Source organism: Microcaecilia unicolor, chromosome 14 (assembly GCF_901765095.1).
Source record: "Microcaecilia unicolor chromosome 14, aMicUni1.1, whole genome shotgun sequence".
NCBI classification, from domain to species: domain Eukaryota; kingdom Metazoa; phylum Chordata; class Amphibia; order Gymnophiona; family Siphonopidae; genus Microcaecilia; species Microcaecilia unicolor.
Genome location: NC_044044.1, coordinates 39,309,799 through 39,334,536, shown reverse-complemented (window position 1 = coordinate 39,334,536; position 24,738 = coordinate 39,309,799). Strand labels below are relative to the sequence as shown.

The following is a 24,738-nucleotide window of genomic DNA, read 5'->3' as shown; positions in this document are numbered from 1 at the left end:
TTCACTGGCAAACTTCAGACGGGCCGTCACATGTGCCTTCCGGAGCAGGGGGACCTTGCGGGCACTGCAGGATTGCAATCCGTTATGTCGTAATGTGTTACCAATGGTTTTCGTGGTGACAGTGGTCCCAGCTGCCTTGAGATCATTGACAAGTTCCCCCCTTGTAGTTGTAGGCTGATTTCTAACCTTCCTCATGATCAAGGATACCCCACGAGGTGAGATTTTGCGTGGAGCCCCAGATCTTTGTCGATTGACAGTCATTTTGTACTTCTTCCATTTTCTTACTATGGCACCAACAGTTGTCTCCTTCTCGCCCAGCGTCTTACTGATGGTTTTGTAGCCCATTCCAGCCTTGTGCAGGTGTATGATCTTGTCCCTGACATCCTTAGACAGCTCCTTGCTCTTGGCCATTTTGTAGAGGTAAGAGTCTGACTGAGTCACTGAGTCTGTGGACAGGTGTCTTTCATACAGGTGACCATTGCCGACAGCTGTCTGTCATGCAGGTAACGAGTTGATTTGGAGCATCTACCTGGTCTGTAGGGGCCAGATCTCTTACTGGTTGGTGGGGGATCAAATACTTATTTCCCTCTGCAGAATGCAAATAAATTCATATACTTTCCACAATGTGATTTTCCGGATTTAATTTGTGATGTGCTATCTCTCACTGTTACCAATAACCTACCCTTCAATTATGGGCTGCTCATGTCTTTGTCAATGGGCAAACTTACAAAATCAGCAAGGGATCAAATACTTATTTCCACCACTGTATATGGCTGTGTGCTTCATATTGCTAGTCAAAAGCTGGTGGCAGAGGAGGAAAACAAGGCCCACAGGGCAACTGTCCGTCTCTTCTTCTTGCCATGTGATCAGTGGGATGGGGAGCTGTACGACAAGGGGAAGTAGAGAACAAACTGCAGTGATGCTGAGGGGGAGATGTTGGTGGAAGCTGGGGACATGTGCTGAGAGGGAAGGGGTTGGGGTGGAGACAAGCTAAGGATATGTGCCACAATGAGGATGATGGAACAAGATGAGGGTGTATGTTGCAAGGAAGACAGAGAAAATAGACTTGGGAAAAGCAAATAGGCCAAAGAATAGAAAACTGTGGAGGTTCGAGTGTGCTTGGGATATGAGAGAGAGAACAAAGGAGCAGAGAGATAGGGATGGGAGGCAGGGGGAGAAAGAACTAGATGGCAGAAAAGATGGGCAGTGTCTACTTTGGAGAAGAGGGAGGATCAAGCAGAGGAAAGGGTTCAAACTAAGCTAGAAGTGAGCGAGCTCAGGAGGGTAGAACCTGGACAGTAATATTGCCAGGGATGGTCAAGCCTTAAAACAAAGTTGAGGAGGAGGGGTTAGGTCAGGGAAGGGAAAAGCTAGGCCCTTATGATGAGAGAATTCTGTACAATATAAATTACAAATAAAGTATGCAGAATTTTAAATGTTCTTGTTCAAAATTCCACCCCCCTCCGAGTACGTGGAGGCAACAATCATAGATATAGCTACTACTGGCTAGACTCAGGATCCATGTTAGTTGGGTTATAGAGGAAGCCCAGAGATTGTGGAACATGACTGAGGACTGTCACTACAATAGCTGGACTGAGTTGGGAGGGGAAGTAAAATATGGGAAAATCCTGGACAACTGTCACTGACCAACAGAGGCTGAAAACTGCAAAGGCAGACAATGCTATCGGTTGCAGTACTAAACAGCGTAGTGTTTCAAAAGCATGTTGTTTAGAAACACAGTGGATCGGCAGAAGTGAAGTTGTCTTTTGTGTCTTAATGGTTCTCTTGTGTTCCACCAATTGGGTATATAACCGATGTGAAGTTTGCCCTACATACAACTTATCACAAGGGTAGACAATGCAGTAGATAACATATTCAGATTGACAGTATTAACAAAAGGAGTTATCTACTGCATTGTCTGCCCTTCTGATAAGTTGTACGTAGGGCAAACTTCACCTCGGTTATATACCTGTTTAGTACTGCAACGAATAGCGCCATCAGTGAGGGGTGGTGAGAGACGGCGTTTGTTACTGCAGAAAGAGCAACAGTGGATCTTTAGCTGATAGCCTGGAGCTTCTTGAGGCTTTTTCCTACCTGTATATCATTTTCATTGCTTATTTAAAATTATATAAAGAATCTTTGTTTGTGCTGTTAGGCATTTTTGATTCTTTTCCCCATTATTTTTGAAATTTGATTCTTTCAAATTATCATATTCTATTTAATCATTGTTTAATTCAACCCTACAAGTCATTTATATTAATATATTCACTAATTTGTATTGTTAGTTTAATAATATGTTAGATACATTGAACCCAATTTGTTAGTGTAATAATCTGAACTTGATTTGATTGGGAACATATGGGCTACAAATGAAATAAATAAAATCTTGTGGATGATGACATATGATATGATTTCTCCATTTGGACTTTAGATTATTTGATTGGAAATATACTTCTATACATGTTGGACACTTTATTTAGGATATACGGACATTTGGATATTGCAACCATTTTGATGCATTAACATCCACACAATTTCGATATGTAACATCCACACAAGGGCATATGATGGTATGGATGTCTAAGTTTGAACAGACTGTCTGAGCTTATGATCCTTGTTCAATAATGTGCTTAAACTGATGCTTTTCAAAAATATTATAAAATTGATAATGAAATAAGATGTTGTATACCTCTATGGGGAACCATTCAGTGTTGTATCATCTTCCACTTTATTTTTTGTGGATGTGAGAATGAGAGTTTTGGGCCTTTTTTGTAGATTTTCTATCTTTTAACTAGTTCTTGTCTTCTGAAAATGCAGATACACAGTATCAACTGGCTCACCTTTATCCACGTGTTTATTCACCCCTTCAAAGAAATGTGGCAGATTTGTAAGGCAGAATTTTCCTTGGCTAAATCCATGCCTATGTACATGTTCAGTAATTTTGCTCTTTATAATAGTCTACCATTTTGCTCAGCACCGATATCAGGCTCACCAGTCTCTAATTTCTCAAGTCACCTCTGGAATCCTTTTAAAAATTGTCTACCCTCCAATCTTCTTGATTTTTAAGATATATCACAAATTACTACTAGCAGCTCTGCAAGTTCATTGTTTTTTTTAGTTTTATCAGTACTCTGGGATATATGTCATTTGGTCCAGGGTTACAATGAGTTGTTTCAGTCCCTCCAACTTATCACCATTTTCCTCAAGACCAATGCAAAGAATTCATTCAGTCTCTCCATTATGGTCTTATCCTTCCTTTTACCCCCTTGATCATCTAGCTGTCCAACTGATTCTTTTACTGGATTCTTCCTTCAAATGTACTTTCCTTATGCTGTTTCCAATTTTCATCTATTTTTTGAAGGATCCTTCTTTTAGCTTTAATAGCCACCTCACTTTTTAACCATGTCAGCTGTTATTTGGCCCTCCTTCTACCTTTATTAATGCATGGAATATATCTTGTCTGGGCTTGCAGGATGGTATTTTTGAACAAAATCCACACCTAATGTTAAGTTTTTACCTTTGCAGAAGCTCCTCTGAGGTTTTTTTTTTTTTTTAAACCATTTTCCTCATTTTATCATAGTCTCCTGTTTTAACGTTAAATGCTAACGTATTGGATGTCCTGTGTGTACTTATTCCAGTTATTTGATCATGGTATGATCACTGTTGTTACCACTTGCACCAGATCACCTGATCTGCTAAGGACTAGATCTAGAATTTCTCCTCCTCGTGTTGGTTCCTGAACCAGCTGCTCCATAAAGCAGTTCTTGATTTCATCTAGGAACTTTACCTTCTTAGGCTGCCATGATGTTACAACTGGGGCAACTGCAATTTCAAAGTTAATTTTGGAGAAATTGAAATCACCTATTAATATTGTGTTACCCAGTTCCCCTAATTTCTGCTAATATTTCATCATCTCTGTTCATTCTGGTCAGGTGGATGTTAGTATACTGCTTTCACTATACTTTTCCCTTTTACAAATGGAATTTCTATCTATAAAGATCTGAATATGTATTTTGTGTCCTGCAGAATTTGTAGTCTATTTGATTCGAGAGAGAGAGAGAAGCCAACAGCTAAGTGCACACTTGCACACACAAAGCACTCTCATATAAAGTACCCCAGAAAGAGAGCAAGTTCTTAAGAATAAGGATAACCAGTACAAAGGCAGAAAACAGTTTTATCGTGTGTTAGTGCATTACAGAATATGCAGATTTGGTGGGGCTACCTGAAGCAAACTGTGTACAGTGCCAGGTTTGTGATTTTAAAAGACAGACAAAATACTTTGTTAATAGTATCTGAAACATATCAAAATTATTCTGGGATTCATTGTTACTCACTTTTGGATTACACACAAATCTCAAAAAAGGCTTGCAATAAGGAGAACATGCCATTCTATCTGCAGATTTAAGCCATATTTCACTTTACAGTCAATTTTTAATACCAGATGGTACAGTATGCATAAAACATTAAACACTTGTAACAAGACCAGAAAATCTTCCTAAAAATATGATGGAAATTAATTATAGTGTGTCTGTTCTCACTAACAACCCTGGGGTTATACTCACTGGTGGTAAAAACTTGAGCACATGATATTAAAAATCCTATGTGTGTGTAGGATGCACGAACACAGTCAGATTTACAGAGCTGAATACAAATTGTGGTGCTTTCTTTACAACTAGCTCCTAATTTGCCCTTATTTTCAAAGCTTTATTTTTCCTTAGCAGGTTCCAGGAAACAGATAAATCTGCTGTGAATTTGCTTTTACTTCAATGACCTCACTAAGTAAAACAAAAGGCTCTTTTAAGTGCATTGGAACCATGCCAAGAGAGCAAGGAACTTTCTCCAGTTCTCATTAAGTAGACACCAGTGAAATTATCTGGCAGAGAATTAAGCCTTGTAACCCTATTCCCTATTCTATAGTTACACCATTCTCCAGCTACCCCAAGTACACAGTAATTAAAACAGAAGTTTATTTTTGTCTGCTGCTATGGAGCCATGGGCTCATGCTCTTTGATGAGGAACAGGAATGGTTGTGAGGCATACTAAAATGGGACCAGCACAAGGTGAGCATATAGTCAAAAGACTACAACCAACAGCTATAAATAGCTGCACGGGAATGGGGATTGTGCGATTCCCATGGGGATGCATGAGATTCCCGCAGAAGCACCAGAATAAGGCTTGGAATGCACTGAGAGAGGCAGCTGGAGTGCCAGTATGAGATTTGGAACACTCATTGGTCGGACAGTCAATACCATCCAAAAAACCGTAAGAGGCTGTTGGGGTTGGGAGGAAACAGGGCTGTGAGCAAGTAAATAATGGTATTGCCTCCTGCGGGTACAGGTGGGGATGGAACAGCTTAATTGTGGGGATGGAAGATCTTAGCGGTTACAGGTGGGTATGGGTTAATTCCAATGGGTGACATTTCTGTTCCCAAGCAACTCTTTAGTTATAAAGAACTTGATGGATGGACGGAAGGAAGGAGAAGAGACAGTAAGAACCAACGGCCTGCAAAGGAAAGTGGAGGGGTAATAAATCATACAAACAGGGTTTTCTTTAGGGAGTACTTGTGGGTACTGAATATTGTCACCTTTTCCATTGCCTGCTAAAACTGACCCAAGATCCCCAAGTATTAATAAACTAGTAAAAGAGGCCCGTTTCGTAGAGGAATAAAACGGGCGCTAGCAAGGTTCCACACCCCCTCCCTACCTCCCTCCTTGTCTCTCGTCGGAGTTCCAGCCCCCTCACCTCCGAGTTCCATGGCCCCCTCCTCTTCAAGTTGCAGGACGCCCCCCACCTCCCTCCCTCGAAGTGCAAGCAGGACCTGTCCGCTCGCAACCCCTCGCCTTCGTGCGTGCCGGCTCTAATTTAAAAATTGTTGCCTCGGGGTCCGGCGTCAGCAGTAAAGGCGAGCGACACTACAGACTCCCTTCCCATTTGTCTGAGCTCTGCCTCTGGTCCCGCCCTCATTTCCTGTTTCGGGAAGGGCGGGACCAGAGGCAGCGCTCAGACAGATGGGAAGGGAGTCTGTAGCACCACTCGCCTTCACTGCTGACGCCGGACCCCGAGGCAACAATTTTTAAATTAGAGCCGGCACGCAGGAAGGCAAGGGGCTGCTGGAGGACAGGTCCTGCTTACACTTAGAGGGAGGGAGGCGGGGGGGGGGGGGGGGGGGCGTGTCCTGCAACTGGAAGGGGAGGGGGGGCATTCTGCAATTCGAAGGGGGGGGGGGGTCCTGCAACTTGAAAGCGAGGGGGGGGGGGCGATTGTTTACTCACCTCTGGTGCCTGCTGCTGGGTTCCCTTTCCTCTCACTTCCCACTGGTCCGCCCTGTGACGTCATCCCCACGGTGGACCACTGGGAACTGTGCTATGAACCCAGGCATCCAGACAGAGGTGCAAATTATTATATAGGAAGAGCCCGGGCTCTAAATACCAATTCTGCCTTTCCATAGATTCTGTGGCTGGTTGCAGGGGCCTGGCTATTGTGGGGTGGATCCTTCTGATCACGCCTCATCCCTGAACGTGCCGTTCACCGCCATTGTCTTGACTTTCTTTCTTTGCAACCTATTCTTGACCCACTCCAATCTGGTTTTCGCCCTCTTCACTCTACTGAAACTGCACTTACCAAAGTCTCTAATGACCTACTTACTACTGGCTAAATCCAGAGGTCTCTATTCTATCCTTATCCTTCTTGACCTATCTTCTGCTTTCGACACTGTTGACCAAACTATACTCCTGGACATGCTGTCCTCACTTGGATTCCAGAGCCCTGTTCTTTCCTGGTTCTCCTCTTACCTCTCGCTTCGTTCTTTCAGTGTTCACTCTGGTGGATCCTCTTCAACTTCCATCCCGCTTTCTGTGGGTGTGCCTCAGGGTTCTGTCCTTGGACCCCTCCTCTTCTCCATCTATACCTCTTCCCTTGGTACCCTGATTTCATCCCATGGCTTCCAGTACCATCTTTACGCTGATGACTCTCAGATCTACATCTCCACCCTTGAAATCTCAACCTCGATCCAGGACAAAATCTCAGCCTGCTTGTCTGACATTGCTGCTTGGATGTCTCAACGCCATCTAAAGCTCAACATGACCAAAACTGAACTTCTCATTTTCCCCCCTAAACCCACCTTCCCTCTTCCCTCTTTCTCTATCTCCGTTAATGGCTCTCACATCCTCCCTGTCTTCTCGGTTCGTAACCTTGGAGTCATCTTTGATTCCTCTCTCTCTCCTTCTCTGCCCATATTCAACAGATCGCCAAAACCTGTCGCTTCTTTATCTACAATATTAGCAAAATTCACCCCTTCTTTTCTGAATATGCTGCCAGAACCCTTATCCACACCCTTGCCGCCTCTCGCTTGGACTATTGCAATTTACTTCTCACTGGTCTTCCACTCAGCCATCTCTCTCCTCTCCAATCTGACCAAAATTCTGCAGCACGACTTGTTTTCCGCCAGAATCGTTATACCCACACTAGCCCGCTCCTCAAGTCACTTCACTGGCTCCCTGTCCGCTTCCGCATTCAGTTTAAACTTCTCGTACTGAACTTTAAATGCATCCACTCTGCAGCCCCCCGTTACCTCTCCGCTCTCATCTCTCCCTACATTCCTCCCCGTGAACTCCGCTCACTGGACAAATCTCTCTTGTCGTCCTCCTTCTCCTGCACTGCTAACTCAAGGCTTCGCTCCTTTTCTCTCGCGGCACCTTACATAAGTACATAAGTAGTGCCATACTGGGAAAGACCAAAGGTCCATCTAGCCCAGCATCCTGTCACCGACAGTGGCCAATCCAGGTCAAGGGCACCTGGCACGCTCCCCAAACGTAAAAACATTCCAGACAAGTTATACCTAAAAATGCGGAATTTTTCCAAGTCCATTTAATAGCGGTCTATGGACTTGTCCTTTAGGAATCTATCTAACCCCTTTTTAAACTCCGTCAAGCTAACCGCCCGTACCACGTTCTCCGGCAACGAATTCCAGAGTCTAATTACACGTTGGGTGAAGAAAAATTTTCTCCGATTCGTTTTAAATTTACCACACTGTAGCTTCAACTCATGCCCTCTAGTCCTAGTATTTTTGGATAGCGTGAACAGTCGCTTCACATCCACCCGATCCATTCCACTCATTATTTTATACACTTCTATCATATCTCCCCTCAGCCGTCTCTTCTCCAAACTGAAAAGCCCTAGCCTTCTCAGCCTCTCTTCATAGGAAAGTCGTCCCATCCCCACTATCATTTTCGTCGCCCTTCGCTGTACCTTTTCCAATTCTACTATATCTTTTTTGAGATACGGAGACCAGTACTGAACACAATACTCCAGGTGCGGTCGCACCATGGAGCGATACAACGGCATTATAACATCCGCACACCTGGACTCCATACCCTTCCTAATAACACCCAACATTCTATTCGCTTTCCTAGCCGCAGCAGCACACTGAGCAGAAGGTTTCAGCGTATCATCGACGACGACACCCAGATCCCTTTCTTGATCCGTAACTCCTAACGCGGAACCTTGCAAGACGTAGCTATAATTCGGGTTCCTCTTACCCACATGCATCACTTTGCACTTGTCAACATTGAACTTCATCTGCCACTTGCACGCCCATTCTCCCAGTCTCGCAAGGTCCTCCTGTAATCGTTCACATTCCTCCTGCGACTTGACGACCCTGAATAATTTTGTGTCATCGGCGAATTTAATTACCTCACTAGTTATTCCCATCTCTAGGTCATTTATAAATACATTAAAAAGCAACGGACCCAGCACAGACCCCTGCGGGACTCCACTAACTACCCTCCTCCACTGAGAATACTGGCCACGCAATCCTACTCTCTGCTTCCTATCTTTCAACCAGTTCTTAATCCATAATAATACCCTACCTCCGATTCCATGACTCTGCAATTTCTTCAGGAGTCTTTCGTGCGGCACTTTGTCAAACGCCTTCTGAAAATCCAGATATACAATATCAACCGGCTCCCCATTGTCCACATGTTTGCTTACCCCCTCAAAAAAATGCATTAGATTGGTGAGGCAAGACTTCCCTTCACTAAATCCGTGCTGACTTTGTCTCATCAGTCCATGTTTTTGTATATGCTCTGCAATTTTATTCTTAATAATAGCCTCCACCATCTTGCCCGGCACCGACGTCATACTCACCGGTCTATAATTTCCCGGATCTCCTCTGGAACCCTTCTTAAAAATCGGAGTAACATTGGCTACCCTCCAGTCTTCCGGTATTACACTCGATTTTAGGGACAGATTGCATATTTCTAACAGTAGCTCCGCAAGTTCATTTTTTAGTTCTATTAATACTCTGGGATGAATACCATCAGGTCCCGGTGATTTACTACTCTTCAGCTTGCTGAACTGACCCATTACATCCTCCAAGGTTACAGAGAATTTGTTTAGTTTCTCCGACTCCCCCGCTTCAAATATTCTTTCCGGCACCGGTGTCCCCCCCCAAATCCTCCTCGGTGAAGACCGAAGCAAAGAATTCATTTAATTTCTCCGCTACGGCTTTGTCCTCCTTGATCGCCCCTTTAACACCATTTTCGTCCAGCGGCCCAACCGACTCTTTGGCCGGTTTCCTGCTTTTAATGTATCTAAAAAAATTTTTACTATGTATTTTTGCTTCCAACGCTAATTTCTTCTCAAAGTCCTTTTTTGCCCTCCTTATCTCCGCTTTGCATTTGGCTTGGCATTCCTTATGATCTATCCTGTTACTTTCAGTTGGTTCTCTTCTCCACTTTCTGAAGGATTGTTTTTTGGCTCTAATGATTTCCTTTATCTTACTGTTTAGCCACGCCGGCTGACGTTTAGTCTTTTTTCCCTTTTTTCTAATACGTGGAATATATTTGTCCTGAACCTCCAGGATGGTGTTTTAAACAGCATCCACGCCTGATGCAAGTTTTTTACTCTGCGAGCTGCTCCTTTCAGTCTTTTTTTCACCATTTTTCTCATTTTGTCGTAATCACCTTTTCTAAAGTTAAACGCTAGCGTAATTGATTTCCTAGTTTCACTTCCTTCAATGCCAATATCAAAACCGATCATATTATGATCACTGTTATCAAGCGGCCCTCGTATCGTTACCCCCTGCACTAGATCATGAGCACCACTAAGGACTAAGTCTAGTATTTTTCCTTCTCTTGTCGGCTCCTGAACTAGCTGTTCCATGAAGCTGTCCTTGATTTCATCAAGAAATCTTATGTCCCTTGCGTGTACAGATGTTACATTAACCCAGTCTATATGCGGGTAATTGAAATCCCCCATTATTATTGTGTTGCCCAGTTTGTTTGCGTCCCTGATTTCCTTTAACATTTCCGCATCCGTCTGTTCGTCCTGGCCAGGCGGACGGTAGTACACTCCTATCACTATCCTTTTCCCCTTTGCACATGGAATTTCAATCCACAGTGATTCCAAGGAGTGTTTTGTTTCCTGCAGAATTTTCAATCTATTTGATTCAAGGCTCTCGTTAATATACAATGCTACCCCTCCACCAATCCGATTCACCCTATCACTACGATATAATTTGTACCCCGGTATGACAGTGTCCCACTGGTTATCCTCCTTCCACCAGGTCTCAGAGATGCCTATTATATCTAATTTTTCATTTAGTGCAATATATTCTAACTCCCCCATCTTATTTCTTAGGCTCCTGGCATTCGCATATAGACATTTCAAACTATGTTTGTTGTTCCTAAGTACATCATGCTTAGTACTTGACAGTATTAATTGGCAATCTTTTGTCTGATTATGCGTGGAATAGATTTCCTGGACTTATACATCTGGCTCCATCTCTACCTGTTTTCAAATCTATGCTGAAAACCCATCTTTTCACTGCTGCTTTTAGCTCCTAGCCACAATTTCCCTCCCCTTGTCCCTTCCTCCCTTCTCACCCATTACTTCCCTCACCCGTAACTGTCTCGTCTGTCTCTATTATTTAGATTGTAAGCTCTTTTGAGCAGGGACTGTCTCTTTGTATCAGGTGTTCAGCGCTGCGTGCGTCTGGTAGTGCTATACAAATGCTAATAATAATAATAATCCCTGAAGGATGGCCTGGCATTTGAGTACAGACACCTTTTTTTGCTAGAAAAAGCACACTGTACATATAGAGCTGAATCATTATGAACCAGTAGCTTCACTGGGAAGCCGCTATTCTAGCCTATAAATCAGAGAGGTAAGACCATTAGTTGCCAGGAATAGCATGCACCAAAGGAATGCATGAAGTGTTTCAACACTCACCAACATGAATGGGGGCTGGGAAAAGTCCATACTCATGCTCTCCTGGAGTGTACTCCAGCTTCTCTTTCTTCAGTTGGATCAGACGACTCTTTGGGCTGAGGGGAAGAGCAACAAAGAGAATGCCTGTGCATAAAAATACTGCAACTCAAGCTGCTAACATTTTACCTGTTAAGGTGACACTTTCATAATTAGCCATGACCGTTACTGGCCCTGTATTATGACAGGGGAATATATGAAGGTCAGGGATGATTAGTGAGGAAATAAGTCTGTAATCCGGAGCACTATAAAAAGTCTTGTTAAACTGAAGTGAAGAATTCATGTTCTATTTATATAATATTCAAGGTTTCACCATATTCCAAAAGGCATTTACCATAAATGCTAGGGATTATTTTTGGTTCATTTCATATATTATAATAATAATAATTTTTAACGTAGGCTAATCAACTTCACACACAAATCAATTTGACATGCTAACGAAAAGCATTCATAATAAATGCACTATACCAATAAGTTACTAGTCTCTTCTGTCATTAAGATTAGGTTGGTTAGGAATGTTGTTTCTAAAGTTGCAGGCCCCCAACAATTTGGGAAGCTTCACCAGTTCTTTATGGGTAGAATCCAATTATTTGGAATAATAAAAAAAAAAAACTACTAAAAGCATTCTTGTTAACTCAAACCTTTGGCCTTCAATGATATTGAGGGGCATAATCGAACAGCGCCGGCCATCTCCGTGGCCGGCTCTGTAAATGAGCGGAGCCAACCGTATTTTCGAAAAAGATGGCCGGCCATCTTTTCCTTCGATAATACGGTTGGCGCCGGCTAAATCTCAACATTTAGGTCAAATGCTGAGATCGCCGGGTTCAGAGATGGCCAGGTTCAGTTTTTGGTCATAATGGAAACCGGGCCCGGCCATCTCAAACCCGGCGAAATGCAAGCCTTTTGGTCGTGGGAGGAGCCAGCATTTGTAGTGCACTGGCCCCCATGACATGCCAGGACACCAACCGGGCACCCTAGGGGGCATTGCAGTGGACTTCAAAAATTTCTCCCAGGTGCATACCTCCCTTTCCTTGTGTGCTGAGCCTCCCAAACACCCCCCTAAAACCCCCTCCCCACAACTCTACACCACTACCATAGCCCTTATGGGTGAAGGGGGGCACCTACATGTAGGTACAGTGGGTTTTGGGGGAGTTTTGGAGGGCTCAACATATACCACCACAAGTGTAACAGGTAGGGAGGGATGGGCCTGGGTCCACCTGCCTGAAGTGCACTGCACCCACTAAAAGTGCTCCAGGGACCTGCATACTGCTGTCAGGGAGCTGGGTATGACATTTCAGGCTGGCAATAAATTTTTTTTTTTAATTTCTTTTGGGTGGGAGGGGGTTGGTGACCACTGGGGGAGTAAGGGGAGGTCATCCCCGATTCCCTCCAGTGGTCATCTGGTCAATTGGGGCACTTTTTTGCCACTTGGTCCTAAAAATAAATGGACCAAGTGCAGCCGACGAAATGCTAGTTGAGTCGGCCATCTTTTTTCCATTATCGGGCGAAGCCGGCTATCTCGTAGCCCCGCCCCCGCCTTCTGTACCCTGCCTTGAAGTTTGGCCGGCTCCGCGACGGAAAGCAGTTGGCGCCGGCCAAAATTGGCTTTCGATTATACTGATTTGGCTGGGTTCAGGAGATCCTTGGCCATCTCCCGCTTTATGTCGGAAGATGGCCGGCGATCTCTTTCGAAAATACACTGGATTGTGTCCCATTAGTGATCTGTTCCTTTTTAATTTCATTACCAAGCTGGCTTTCTATGTGTGCTACTCTAAGTTGTTTTAGCTATTTTACTGATTATCTGGTATGTCTGCTGTTTAATTTCTTATTTAACTATGGATTATTTTGTGATCTGTTAAGAACTTACTTTTTTGCATTACATGGAATGGTTGTTGTAATGATTAGAAAGTTTAGAAAGAGAGAAATGGTAAAATGAGAATTTATTGATAACACTGATGCACAGACTAGGCACTGCATAAGCAGCACAACTAAAGATGTGCCTGACACTAATCTTCAGAAATCACCAAGACAGCTGGAATGGCTCAGCAGCACTGCTGTACACTGACATGGCTTTGAGTCCCCAAGCTTCTGCTCCTCAGGCCAGCCAGGGCAGAGATCCTGGATGCCACAACAAAAGAGTCGTAGGCGTCCCTGGCTAAGAACTTACGACACGCCTTCTGCTGCTTGGCCAACTGGCATACCAACTTGACTTGCTCTGGAGGGAAAGATCCTGCCAATTCCAGCAACTTGCGCACAGAATCCTGCAAGTAGACTCTCGTAAAGATCTGGCAAGACTGAATATGGGACATGAGCATTGAAGCCTGGAACATCTTCCTCTCAAAAGAGTCCAAGGTTCTAGCTTCTCTGCCTGGGGGCACCAAGGCATAGTCTCTAGTACTCTTGGCCATTTTGAGAGCAAATTCCACCACCATAGAATTATAAGGCAACTGGGGCCTACCAGGTGTACTGTGCATCCGGTACTGGGTGTCAGTCTTCTTGGGTATGACAGGGACTAACAGAGGGGATTCCCAGTTCCGATCAAGGACTTCCTTGACTACCTCGTGGACAGGGACTATCATAGCCTCCCTTAGGAGGAGACGTATAGTCCAGGACCTCAAGCATCTTAGCCCTCCACTTCTAAAGGAGCCATTTCCTTTACAAAAGATGGAAAAGAAAGGCTCTCCAGAGGAGACTTTCTCCAGTGTCTTTTCAAGTGGAGGGGATGGTTCAGAGGGGATGCCATAGGACTCATCTGAGAAGAAGTACCTTGGGTCCTCCTCTGACTTCCATGACCAATTCCTCAACGGTATCGGACAAAACATCCGAGGACTTGGACCCAGCTCCAAAACTCTTTTCCTGCTGAGCTCACTTGTGCATATGCAGACAGAGGACACAGCAGGGCTATGGGTCAGGCCCTCAGCACTGAAGACACCAAGAATTGGTGTCTGTGCCACAAATGGTCTGATTACACTGCGTACAATGCCTAAAGCCACTGGGAACTTCAGATGACATGGACAGAAAAACTTCCGCAGCTAAATCAAACGGCTCGATGGTGTCAGAAATAGGGGCAAGGCACCGAGGAAAAAGAGATAGGAAAATCGCGGCTGCAGTCCAGGCCTAAATGTGGCTTACTGACCAGAAAATAAAGGAAACTTAAAAAAAAAAAGGCAAAATAACTAAAAATAAAATATATATTAAGGGAAGAGAGGAAAAGGGCACCCAAAGATGGGCAGAAGAAAAACTCTTCCCGAAAATAGCCAAAAGGCACCAAAAAAGCTCTTTGACTGGGTGTGTGAAGAGACATTAAATAAAACACAGCCTCTCTCCACCATGGTAAAAAAAAGAACTGTGGGAAACACGCCCTCGCGGCAGATAATGTCTCGCACTCCACAAAGCTGTTTTGAGCTTGTTAAAAGCTCTGGACTGGGTAACATGGTGACACGTTACCCACTTGTGAGAATAAATAGGCCTGCTTGTCCTGAGAGAACTGTTTTCCTTCTATTTCTAAGTGGGGATATCAAGTTGCACAATTTGCATATGGTACTGCAGTCAAGAACAATGGCTCATGTGGATACAGATGTTCCAGGGTCACGTCTTCACCCCATACAGAAAAACAGCACACAGATGCTATGACCAAATTGGATCTGGCGGGATTGGCACTACAGTAGTTACAGGAACATGTGACAGTTACTCGTTTTTTTTTATTTTTTGGGGGGGGAGGGGGGGGGGCAACACAGGATCCAAATTGAATGTAAGCAAAACCTGCTTGAAATGTTGTATATCAGGAAAATGTCAAACACTCCTGCATTTTAATCTGTTGCCATCACACATATATAAATGAGAAGATGCAATGATTGCAGGGTCTTTTCCTGGGATAGCGTTCAAAATTATTATTTATTACATTTGTACCCCACATTATCCCACCTATTTGCAGGCTCAATGTGGCTTACAGAGTGTTATTATGACATATTCATGAGAGGATAATAGATATAGTCGGTGGTAGAATGAAGATATTTGAAGAAAAAGAAGGGGGTGTTAAATAGGGTGATGTAGGAGGTGTAATTGGTTGAGTGGGTGGGTTGTGTGGTGATTTGTGTCTTTAGAGGTTCTTTTTGTAGGCTCTGTTGAAGAGATGTGTCTTCAAGGATTTGCGAAAGTTGCTTAGATTGTCCATGGTTTTTAAGGTTGGGGGTAATGAAAGTGTGCCCTTCAAAGTCTCTGGAATAAAAACAGGTATGCACTTTTACCCATTTGGGACATGATACACATATCCCCCTTTATTTCTACAGGAACTCTGTGTACAAAAACTTAGTAGTTATTAGGAAAAAATGCTCTGACAATGCAGAATGCAAAGCAAAATGGCCATTTTCAACTGAGTTTAAAAGCTGAAGCTGGTTAGTGATGAATAACTCCAATTTGTATGACAAACAAGGAAAAGAATGGTAAAAGGGGCAACCATAAAGCAATAATAGAAAAACAAATCACCTGTCTATATTCTCACACAGCAAAAGCAGTACCCAATATCTCTGAAGACTTTAAGAGTCCACTGCCTACTCTAAAGTTTAAACACTGTGTTGAAGGGAATCAACCTGATTATGGTTTTGCTTCTCATTTTGTAAGATTTGGGTCATCATAGGCTAATTCACTTGTCCAGTGCAAGTCCTGCAACATAAAGCAACTGTAAAAGCTAGTGATCAACAAAAGGGAAGAGAATCTATGCCTGAAAGAGCCAGTATGGGTCTCATAAGAGAGAAAACTGGCATTCTTTTCTAGCACAGCAACTTCTATTTTGATAGTATGTCAGTCTCAGAACCAACATTGTAAGCAAAACAGACAGGTGAAAAATCATGATCCTTTGACCCACATTACAGGAAACATACAACAGACATTTTTAACCCGTCCTAAACTCTGCTTCCCCACTGTTTGTGGCTGTGACACTCTGCCTCTTTTTGCCAACACAAAGGATTCAAGTACCAGATTCCAATGGAATTAATACAACACACCCCAAATCCCCAAATGTAACATAGAGGAAGGGTCATTTAATCGAAAAGACAGCACACTTACAATTAGTCACAATGAACTTATCCTGCAGTAGAGGTCATGACCAGCTGATGTAAACTTCAAAAGCAGAATAGGGAATAACATTCTGATCTGGTATACTTCTTCCTTATACTCAAAAGAACTGTTTTTAGGGTTTGTTAGATTTTCAAATATGCTTGACATAAAAATTAATTCCATCATAGGTGAACAGCTATGGCAGGGAACAGCAATTATGTGTAGACCAATTCTCATTTGTCCAGCTCTATTAGCATGGAATGTACCTGCAAGGAGAAAATTAAATGTCTGATCTGAGCTGATAAAGCCAATACTAATGTTCTACTTATATTCCATCATAACATCTGAGCTCTGTCACTGACCAAGTGGCACTTTTGTTTTCACTCTGATGCCATGGCCTAAGTTGCTGTTCACTGGACTATTTTGTCAAGTTTAATTACCTAGGAGAGAGCATGAGAAATACATTCTCCCTCCTCACATTAACATACCAAAATATTGATCTTAGGGTTCAAGAAGGCTGTGTATGTTAATGGTGAGGATACATTCCCATTGAGAAAGGCTGAAGGGAGTTTGCGTTCAAGTTTATAAACACAAGTGAACCAATTCAAAGGTCAGCCACTCAATCACGGAAAACATGCTAGTCCTGTCAGCAGCTGCATGCCCACACACAAGGAGGATTTGTACAATAAAGGAAAGGACTTGTATACATAAGTGAATCTTGCTTCTCTCACGATTCTTTTCAGAAAGGCACTGTAGCAAAAGTTGGCTCTTTTATGGCAAATACTTTTATCTTGTAACCTTTTCTTGAGAGGTCTCCTGCACATTCTTACTGTAAATCCTCTTGTCTCATACCTATAGAAAACTTACTTATAACCCAAGTTATTTAACAGAACACTCTTCTTTGTTAAGATGGAACTATGTTTTGGGTATAAATGTCAACTGAATTATTTTTAATGATGTAAGTTGTAAGTATTATTTTTATTGTGTTTTAGTTATGTGTTGTTTGCGTGGTGAAACTTCTTTCGTTGTACCTCAGCTGGTAGAAAGACTACTAAAATCCAAACACAATAAACTTCTAAATGTGATCACTTACAGCCTTACACAGTGACATTGCAGGCATGAACATGTATACCTTGGAGGAAAGGAGAAACAGGGGTGATATGATACAGATGTTCAAATATTTGAAAGGTATTAATCCGCAAACGAACCTTTTCCGGAGACGGGAAGGCGGTAGAACTAGAGGACATGAATTGATGTTGAAGAGGGGCAGACTCAAGAAAAATGTCAGGAAGTATTTTTTCACGGAGAGGGTGGTGGATATGTGGAATGCTCTCCTGCAGGAGGTGGTGGAAATGAAAACGGTAATGGAATTCAAACATGCATGGGATAAACACAAAGGAATCCTGTTTAGAAGGAATGGTTCCGTGGAATCTTAGCGGAGATTGGGTGGTGACGACGGTAATTGGAAACAAAGCGGGAGCTGGGCAGACTTCTATGGTGTAGGCCCTGATCGTGACTGGATAGGGATGGGCTGGTGTGTAAATTTTAAGGGGCTTCAATGTTAGCTTCAGAACTTAGTACAAGAACAGTACTGGGCAGACTTCTACGGTCTGTGCCCTGAAAAAGGCAAGGACAAATCAAACTCGGGTATACATATTGCCTCTCAATCTGGATTCCGGCCGCACCACAGCACCGAGACTGTACTGGTTACCCTCCTGTCCAACTTTAGAAAGGAACTGTCTTTCGGAAAGAACATCCTGCTTCTTCAATTTGATACGTCAAGTGCATTTGACATGGTTGACCACAGTCTCCTCCTTATGTTGCTAGCTGAATATAGTGTTGGAGGTCCTGTCTTGGGTTGGTTTAGAGAATTTCTTGCATGCCGCTCCTATCAGGTCAAAGTGCAGTCCTCTATTTCACCATCATGGAGATCTCGTTGTGGGGTTCCTCAAGGTTCCCCCCCTTTCGCCTACCCTGTTCAACATCATGATGTCTCCTCTCGCAAGGGCCCTTCAGCGCCATGGCCTGAACCCCCACATCTATGCAGACAATGTCACCATCTACATCCCCTTTCATTCTTCCTTAGCCGAAATCTCAGCAGTAATTCAGCGTAGTTTCGCCATCATGGACAATTGGGCAAGCACATTCAAGTTTAAACTTAATCAGGGAAAACCGCAGTGCCTCATCCTCTCCTCCCAGTTCAAGAAGTCTATTCTGGGCACGATTACTGCTCAGAACATCATCATTCCTGTCACAGCCAGTTTGAAGCTCCTTGGGGTCATTCTGGATCCCCATTTGACTCTTCAAGTCATGTCTCTTACAAAGCGCATTTTCCTTTCCATGAGGTCCCTTAAGCGTATCAAGCAGTTCCTGCCATTTGACCTATTCAGGACACTTACCCATTCCCTCGTCTTGAGCCACTTCGATTATTGCAATGGAATCTACACCGGCTGCAAAGAACACGCCCTCAAGAAGCTCCAGACTGCGCAGAACATGGCGGCGAGGCTACTATTTGGCAAATCGCGGTTTGAGGAAGCAAAGCCCCTTCGTGAGAAACTTCACTGGCTACCGATCAAGGAACGTATTGTATTCAAAGTCTGTGCTCTTGCCCACAAGCTTGCAGCCTATATGTACAGCCTAATCGACCTCCCGCCCAGGAATTCCGTGAAGTCGTCCCGCACCTATCTCAATCTCCACTTTCCCAACTGCAGGAAATTAAGATACAAGTTGCTCTTTGCCTCGTCTTTTGGCTTCACTTGTCCCCGTTACTGGAACGCTCTACAATCAAAGACAAAAGAGACATCCGATCACAGCCTGTTTTCAAGAAATCCTTAAAGACCTACCTGTGTGATCGATCTTACTCCTCTACTGCTTGATCTTCTGCATCCCCGTATTCCCCTTCCCCTGTTGATTCCCTCTCTTCCCCACCTCTACTTTCTACCCTGATTTGCACTTGACTAATTGTGATGTACTTTTCCTTAGCATTGTAAGCCACATAGAGCCTGCCTTGGTGGGATTATGAGGGATATAAAGGTTCACAATAAATAAATAAATATAAAGTATCACATACCATGTAAAATGAGTTTATCTTGTTGGGCAGACTGGATGGACCATACAGGTCTTTATCTGCCATCATTTACTATGTTTGTTACTCTGCTCCTGGCCCTCCCTGTTGAAGGAGCATTTTCAAGGCCAGAAAAAGGAATATTGTACATTTATTTAAAAAAGGTCTCTTGGTGAATGAGATGGTGACAAAAAGAAAGAAAAAAAAAAGGTCCCGTAATGGAAGATGATACAAATATTGAAATAAAGTACTAGAGGGAAGCACCGTCTATAGACTGAAAAGCTAAAAAAACAAAGGAACGTCATACAAAAGTGAAGAGAGAGAAAAGAAAAAGAAAGTGAGAATACAGCATCTTGCCGAGAGGGTGGTGAACCTCACTGTTTCAGTGAAGAAGTGGCAAACTCCTGTAATACATATGGTGTACTATGGTGTAGGGCAGTGTTTCCCAAGTCCAGTCCTGGAATACCCCTTGCCAGTCAGGTTTTTCAGGATATCCACAGTGAATATGCATAAACTTGATTTACATGCACTGCCTCCATTATACGTAAATCTCTTCCATGTGTATTCACTGTGGATATCCTGGAAACCTGACTGGCAAGGGGTACTCCAGGACTAGACTTGGGAAACATTGGTGTAGGGAAGGAGAGGACCACAGATCAAGTACAAGTGGGACAGCAAAGTAGACAGGTATCAAAACAACAACTGGATAGTGGACTAAGATGTCCTTTCTGTCAACATCTTTTATATTTCTATGCAAGCAGTCAAGCTGATGGAAAGTATGGTAACCAAACAGCTCACCAATTATATACACAAATTCTCTATACTTCATGAATTACAATCGGGATTTCGCACTCGCCACAGCACCGAAACACTGATAACCACCCTCCTGGCCAAAGTCAAGCAGGAAATGGCAACAGGTAATAACATACTTCACCTCCAATTCAACGTCTAGTGCATGGTAAACCATAATATATTACTAAGACTCCTAGACTACTTTGGGATTGGTGGAAATATACTCAGTTGGATCAAGGGTTTCCTAACCACCAGAACTTACCAAGTGAAATCAAATTCAACTATATCATTGCCGTGGAAGGCAGACTGTGGAGTGCCGCAAGGATCACCACTTTCACCGATCCTTTTCAACCTAATGATGACCCCACTGGCCAAGTCCTTGTCTACCCAGGGCCTCAACCCATTCATCTATGCAGACGATGTTACAATATACATCCCTTTCAAACATGATTTGGAGGAAATCACCAACGAAATCAACCTCGGCTTGCACACCATGAACTCATGGGCAAACGCATTCCAACTAAAATCAAATACAGAAAAAACACATTGCCTCATCCTCTCATCCCAATACTACACAAGAACACCTACAAACTTAATCACCCCAGATTACACCCTCCCTATGTCACATAACCTGAAAATCCTTGGTGTCACAATTGACAGGAACCTTACACTTGAGAGCCAAGTTAACTCTACAATCAAGAAAATGTTCCACTCAATGTTGAAACACAAACGAGTAAAACCATTCTTCCCTAGGGCAATGTTCCACAACCTGATACAATCAATGGTACTAAGTCATGCCGATTACTGCAATGGAATTTACGCGGGATGCAAAGACCAACTCATAAAGAAGCTACAGACCGCTCAAAATACAGCAAGGCTTATATTTGGAAAATCGCAATTCGAAAGCGCCAAACCCCTTCAAGAAAAACTACACTGGCTCCCAATCAAAGAAAGTATCACTTTCAAAGTCTGCACACTGGTTCACAAGATTATCTATGGCGATGCCCTGGGATATATGTATGACCTCACAGACCTACCAAACAGAAACTCAACCAGATCATCACGAACGTACTTAAATCTTCACCACCCTAGCTGCAAAGGACTTAAGTACAAATCAATTTATGGATCCAGCTTCTCCTATATAAGCACGCAACTCTGGAATGCACTACCAAACTTCTGGAAATCACTAAAGACCAACTTGTTCGAAAAGGCATACCCTACTGACCGAACCTAACTGCCTTAACCCAGCAACGCAAAGAAACAAAAACTTATAATGAACTCTATATAACTCCCCTCCTCTATGATTCCCTACTGTGTCTGTAATATATTTATCTCACTGACTATAACATCACTCTGTATTTGTTTCACCACCGGAGATAGCTACTGCCTCATGGTACTATGTAAGCCACATTGAGCCTGCAAATAGGTGGGTGAATGTGGGGTACAAATGTTACAAATAAATAAATACAATAAAATCAATTATTTTCTTCTTAATTTTAGATTTAAAAATCATCACATATTTCCTGTTGAGCTTTAACATGTGGAAATGGTGGTATGAAAGGGGGGAGGAGGGATAGGATCTGATACGTTAGCAAACAAACTTGTTGACCATTAGAATCACTGAAATTAGAAAACAAAATAGACACAGTTTAGTTATTTGAGAAAATAATAACCTGTAATACTGCTATGTTTTAAAGACAAATCTCTTAAGAGTTGTTCCAGAACCAAAATGTTAAACTGGTTTCCATTTTACAGAATTATAAGATTCTGACTGAAAACAGACACTTGCTAACAAGTCTTTCACTTCTGACAAACTGTACTGGATCTCTGAGTGAGCTATAGGAATGATCTTTCCATCAAACACATAGAAAATGGCAGATCAAGACCATATGGCCTTTTCAGTTTGCCCATCCATACCATCTACTATTTCTTCCTCTCCATTAGAAATCCTATGTACTTGTCCTACACTTTCTTGAATTCAGGTAAGAATTCAGGTAAGTCTTCGTCCCATCACCTCTACAGGGAGGCCACATCCACCAGCCTTTTATAAAGAAGCATTTCCTTAGATTACTTATGTGACTTTTGCTCAGCTAAGATTGAAATGTGGCTTTAAAGCCCAGGTACTTGTTTCAGAGAGTACCATTGAGTGTGAAGAGTCCAAGCTTTGTGGTTTTTTTTTTTTTAATTCTTGAAACACATCAAGCATGATCAACAATCACCATTAATAAAGTAATCCAAGAAAATATATAATCTAATCATATCTTGATCAGACCACAACAGTGGGAGAAGATACAACCCAATAATTCAGGGGAAGTTGGTTAAACTAAGAAAATTAAATAAGAATATGCAGTGAAGTTGACCTAACAAAATCAAAAGAGTTCTATTAAGGGACTAAGAAGCCACAAGAGAAGACAATGAAACCGTCTACCTTCTAGGAAAAATTGCAACTGGGAGGGTTCAAAAAACACATATACATGTTGATATAAAACAATTAAGCATTTACAGGGAAATCTCAATTGAAACCTTGCACCGAGAGATAAAACATAAGGCTTATATGCTAAGAATTTCTTCCTATGTGGGTCCACTTTGATATATCTGGAAAAATAGAAAGTTTCCTTCCCAAGAAAGTAGTATCCGAAACTCTAAAAAAGAGGTGCAACAGGGCCTCTTTATCCTGAAAAAAAACAAAAGTCACCAGTAATGTAGATCTGGAAACCACTTCTTCGGTAGAATTTTCCAAAATCTGAGTAATATTTAAACTACCTGAAGAAACATCCACCATTGAAGCAGCATCTGGAGAACTTGAATGTTGTCTAGGAACTGGAAGGTAAACTATTTTATACAAAGGTGGAAAACCAGAATCAGAAGTTTCTCCTATAGAAATCTGTAGAACAGATCCTTTGGGAGAGTAGTCACAAATTTAGGAAAATTTAATATACACAAATTTAAATGTCTCACAAATCAAAATTTTCCAGTCTGCAATGAACCATCAGATAATCCTGAGCCATATTGGATTGTAAGGCTTGCAACTGCTGAACCCGAGACTACAAGGCTAACACATTCTCAAAATTTAGCTTTAAACCTTTTTCACATTTGTGAATGTTGACCGAAGGAAGAAAATGTCACAGCACATACCGTGTACAGCGATTCCAAAGCTGACCAAATAGTCTCCAGTATCACCTCCACAAGTCTTACTAAGGGAAGAATCAATGGTAAAGAAGGGGAAATTTCCCCCGACTCACTCTCATGTGCCTCTCCAACTCCGGATTTCTGATCTAGGTCCTCTTCTATCAGCTCCAGTTGCAAACAGTCAGGCAGCTGTGGCATGCCCTCGGATCCTCCGCTAAGCACTGCTTTCGTCGATGGAGGAAACCCCAAAGCTGCAGGACCTTGTGGTGGCTGTGGAGAGATCGATCCTTCTGGGCTGAGTGAAACCTCACCCCTGAAGCCGAAGCTCTCCCTCACGCTAGAGACTGCCAGTACGCCCGATGGAATCGACAAGAAGCCAGTGATTTCTGCCTGCCGCAATGAGGGGTCAGAAGGCTGCTGGGCAGTGCAGCTATCTTCCCTTTCCTTTTAGGCATCATTAAAGGTAAGTCAATACTACAACTTACAAGAAACAAACACCAAGCCTTGTGTTTTTAATTGCAACTGAATATTCTGAGCTACTAGACTGAATTATGGTTGTGCACAGCAAGTCATTTAGTGCTTCTAGCAATGTGGAACAGGGCCAAAAGCTACCAAAATGATAAAGAAATATAACCTCCTCCCAGAGAAAAGTAACCCCCCAAACAAATTGTGTTCTATTAGGTTACTGTGAAAATGGAAATAAGCACACTGTGCTATTGGGTTTTCACTCTCCAATACAACAATGGACAACTGTGAAAACAAGAGCTAAGGAACTGGTGTGTGGAATTCAAATGAAGACCACATGCTGTTTGTTATATTGGTTACAATTAAAATAAGGTCAATGTTACCCATGCAAGCACTAATGAGAAGCAATGATGGAAGGCAGGCTCCGAGACCTCTGACAGAAATTCCAAGTGACACATTTCATACTGTCTTGTAAGCAAAATTGCTTACCTGTAACAGATGTTTCCCAAGGACAGCAGCATGTTAGTCTTCACACATGGGTGATGCCATTCAACGAGTCCAAGTTGGAGAAAAAGGAAACAAAGCTCTCTAAGCTGCCAGAGCTTTTAGAGCATTGAACCATTCACCAGCTGCACCACTGCTTGGGACTACCTCACCTTTACATAAAGCTTTAAATTAAAAGCCAACTCGTGAGGACAAACATTCTCTGTCCTTGAACAACTAATACAGGTAAGCAACTTTGCTCTGAGGACAAATAAGGCATATAGTCAACAAGCATGGGATTCCCTAGCTAGAGGATGCCTTTTTATAAAAAAGGATAAAATGAAAAAAACAAAACAGTGCTAAAAAACATCAAATGTGTTTTTCTTAGCATCAAGTTCTTTTGTTATAGTTTTTTGGTAAATAATGGCAACCTGGAAATAGCCAATATGCAGTTTTGTCTATTTATTTATAACCCACCCTATCAG

The 24,738-nt window shown here is 42.6% G+C and overlaps 1 protein-coding gene across 3 annotated transcripts in view; it reads right to left on the bottom strand.

Moving 5' to 3' along the window:
- The window catches only part of ASH1L (ASH1 like histone lysine methyltransferase), a 239,137-nt gene that overhangs the window by 60,440 nt on the left and 153,959 nt on the right, over nt 1-24,738 (bottom strand). For all 3 annotated transcript variants that reach the window (XM_030186339.1, XM_030186340.1, XM_030186341.1), the window contains one exon: nt 11,230-11,324. In XM_030186339.1, coding sequence (XP_030042199.1) covers nt 11,230-11,324 — 95 coding nt within the window. The remainder of the gene's footprint in view (nt 1-11,229; nt 11,325-24,738) is intronic.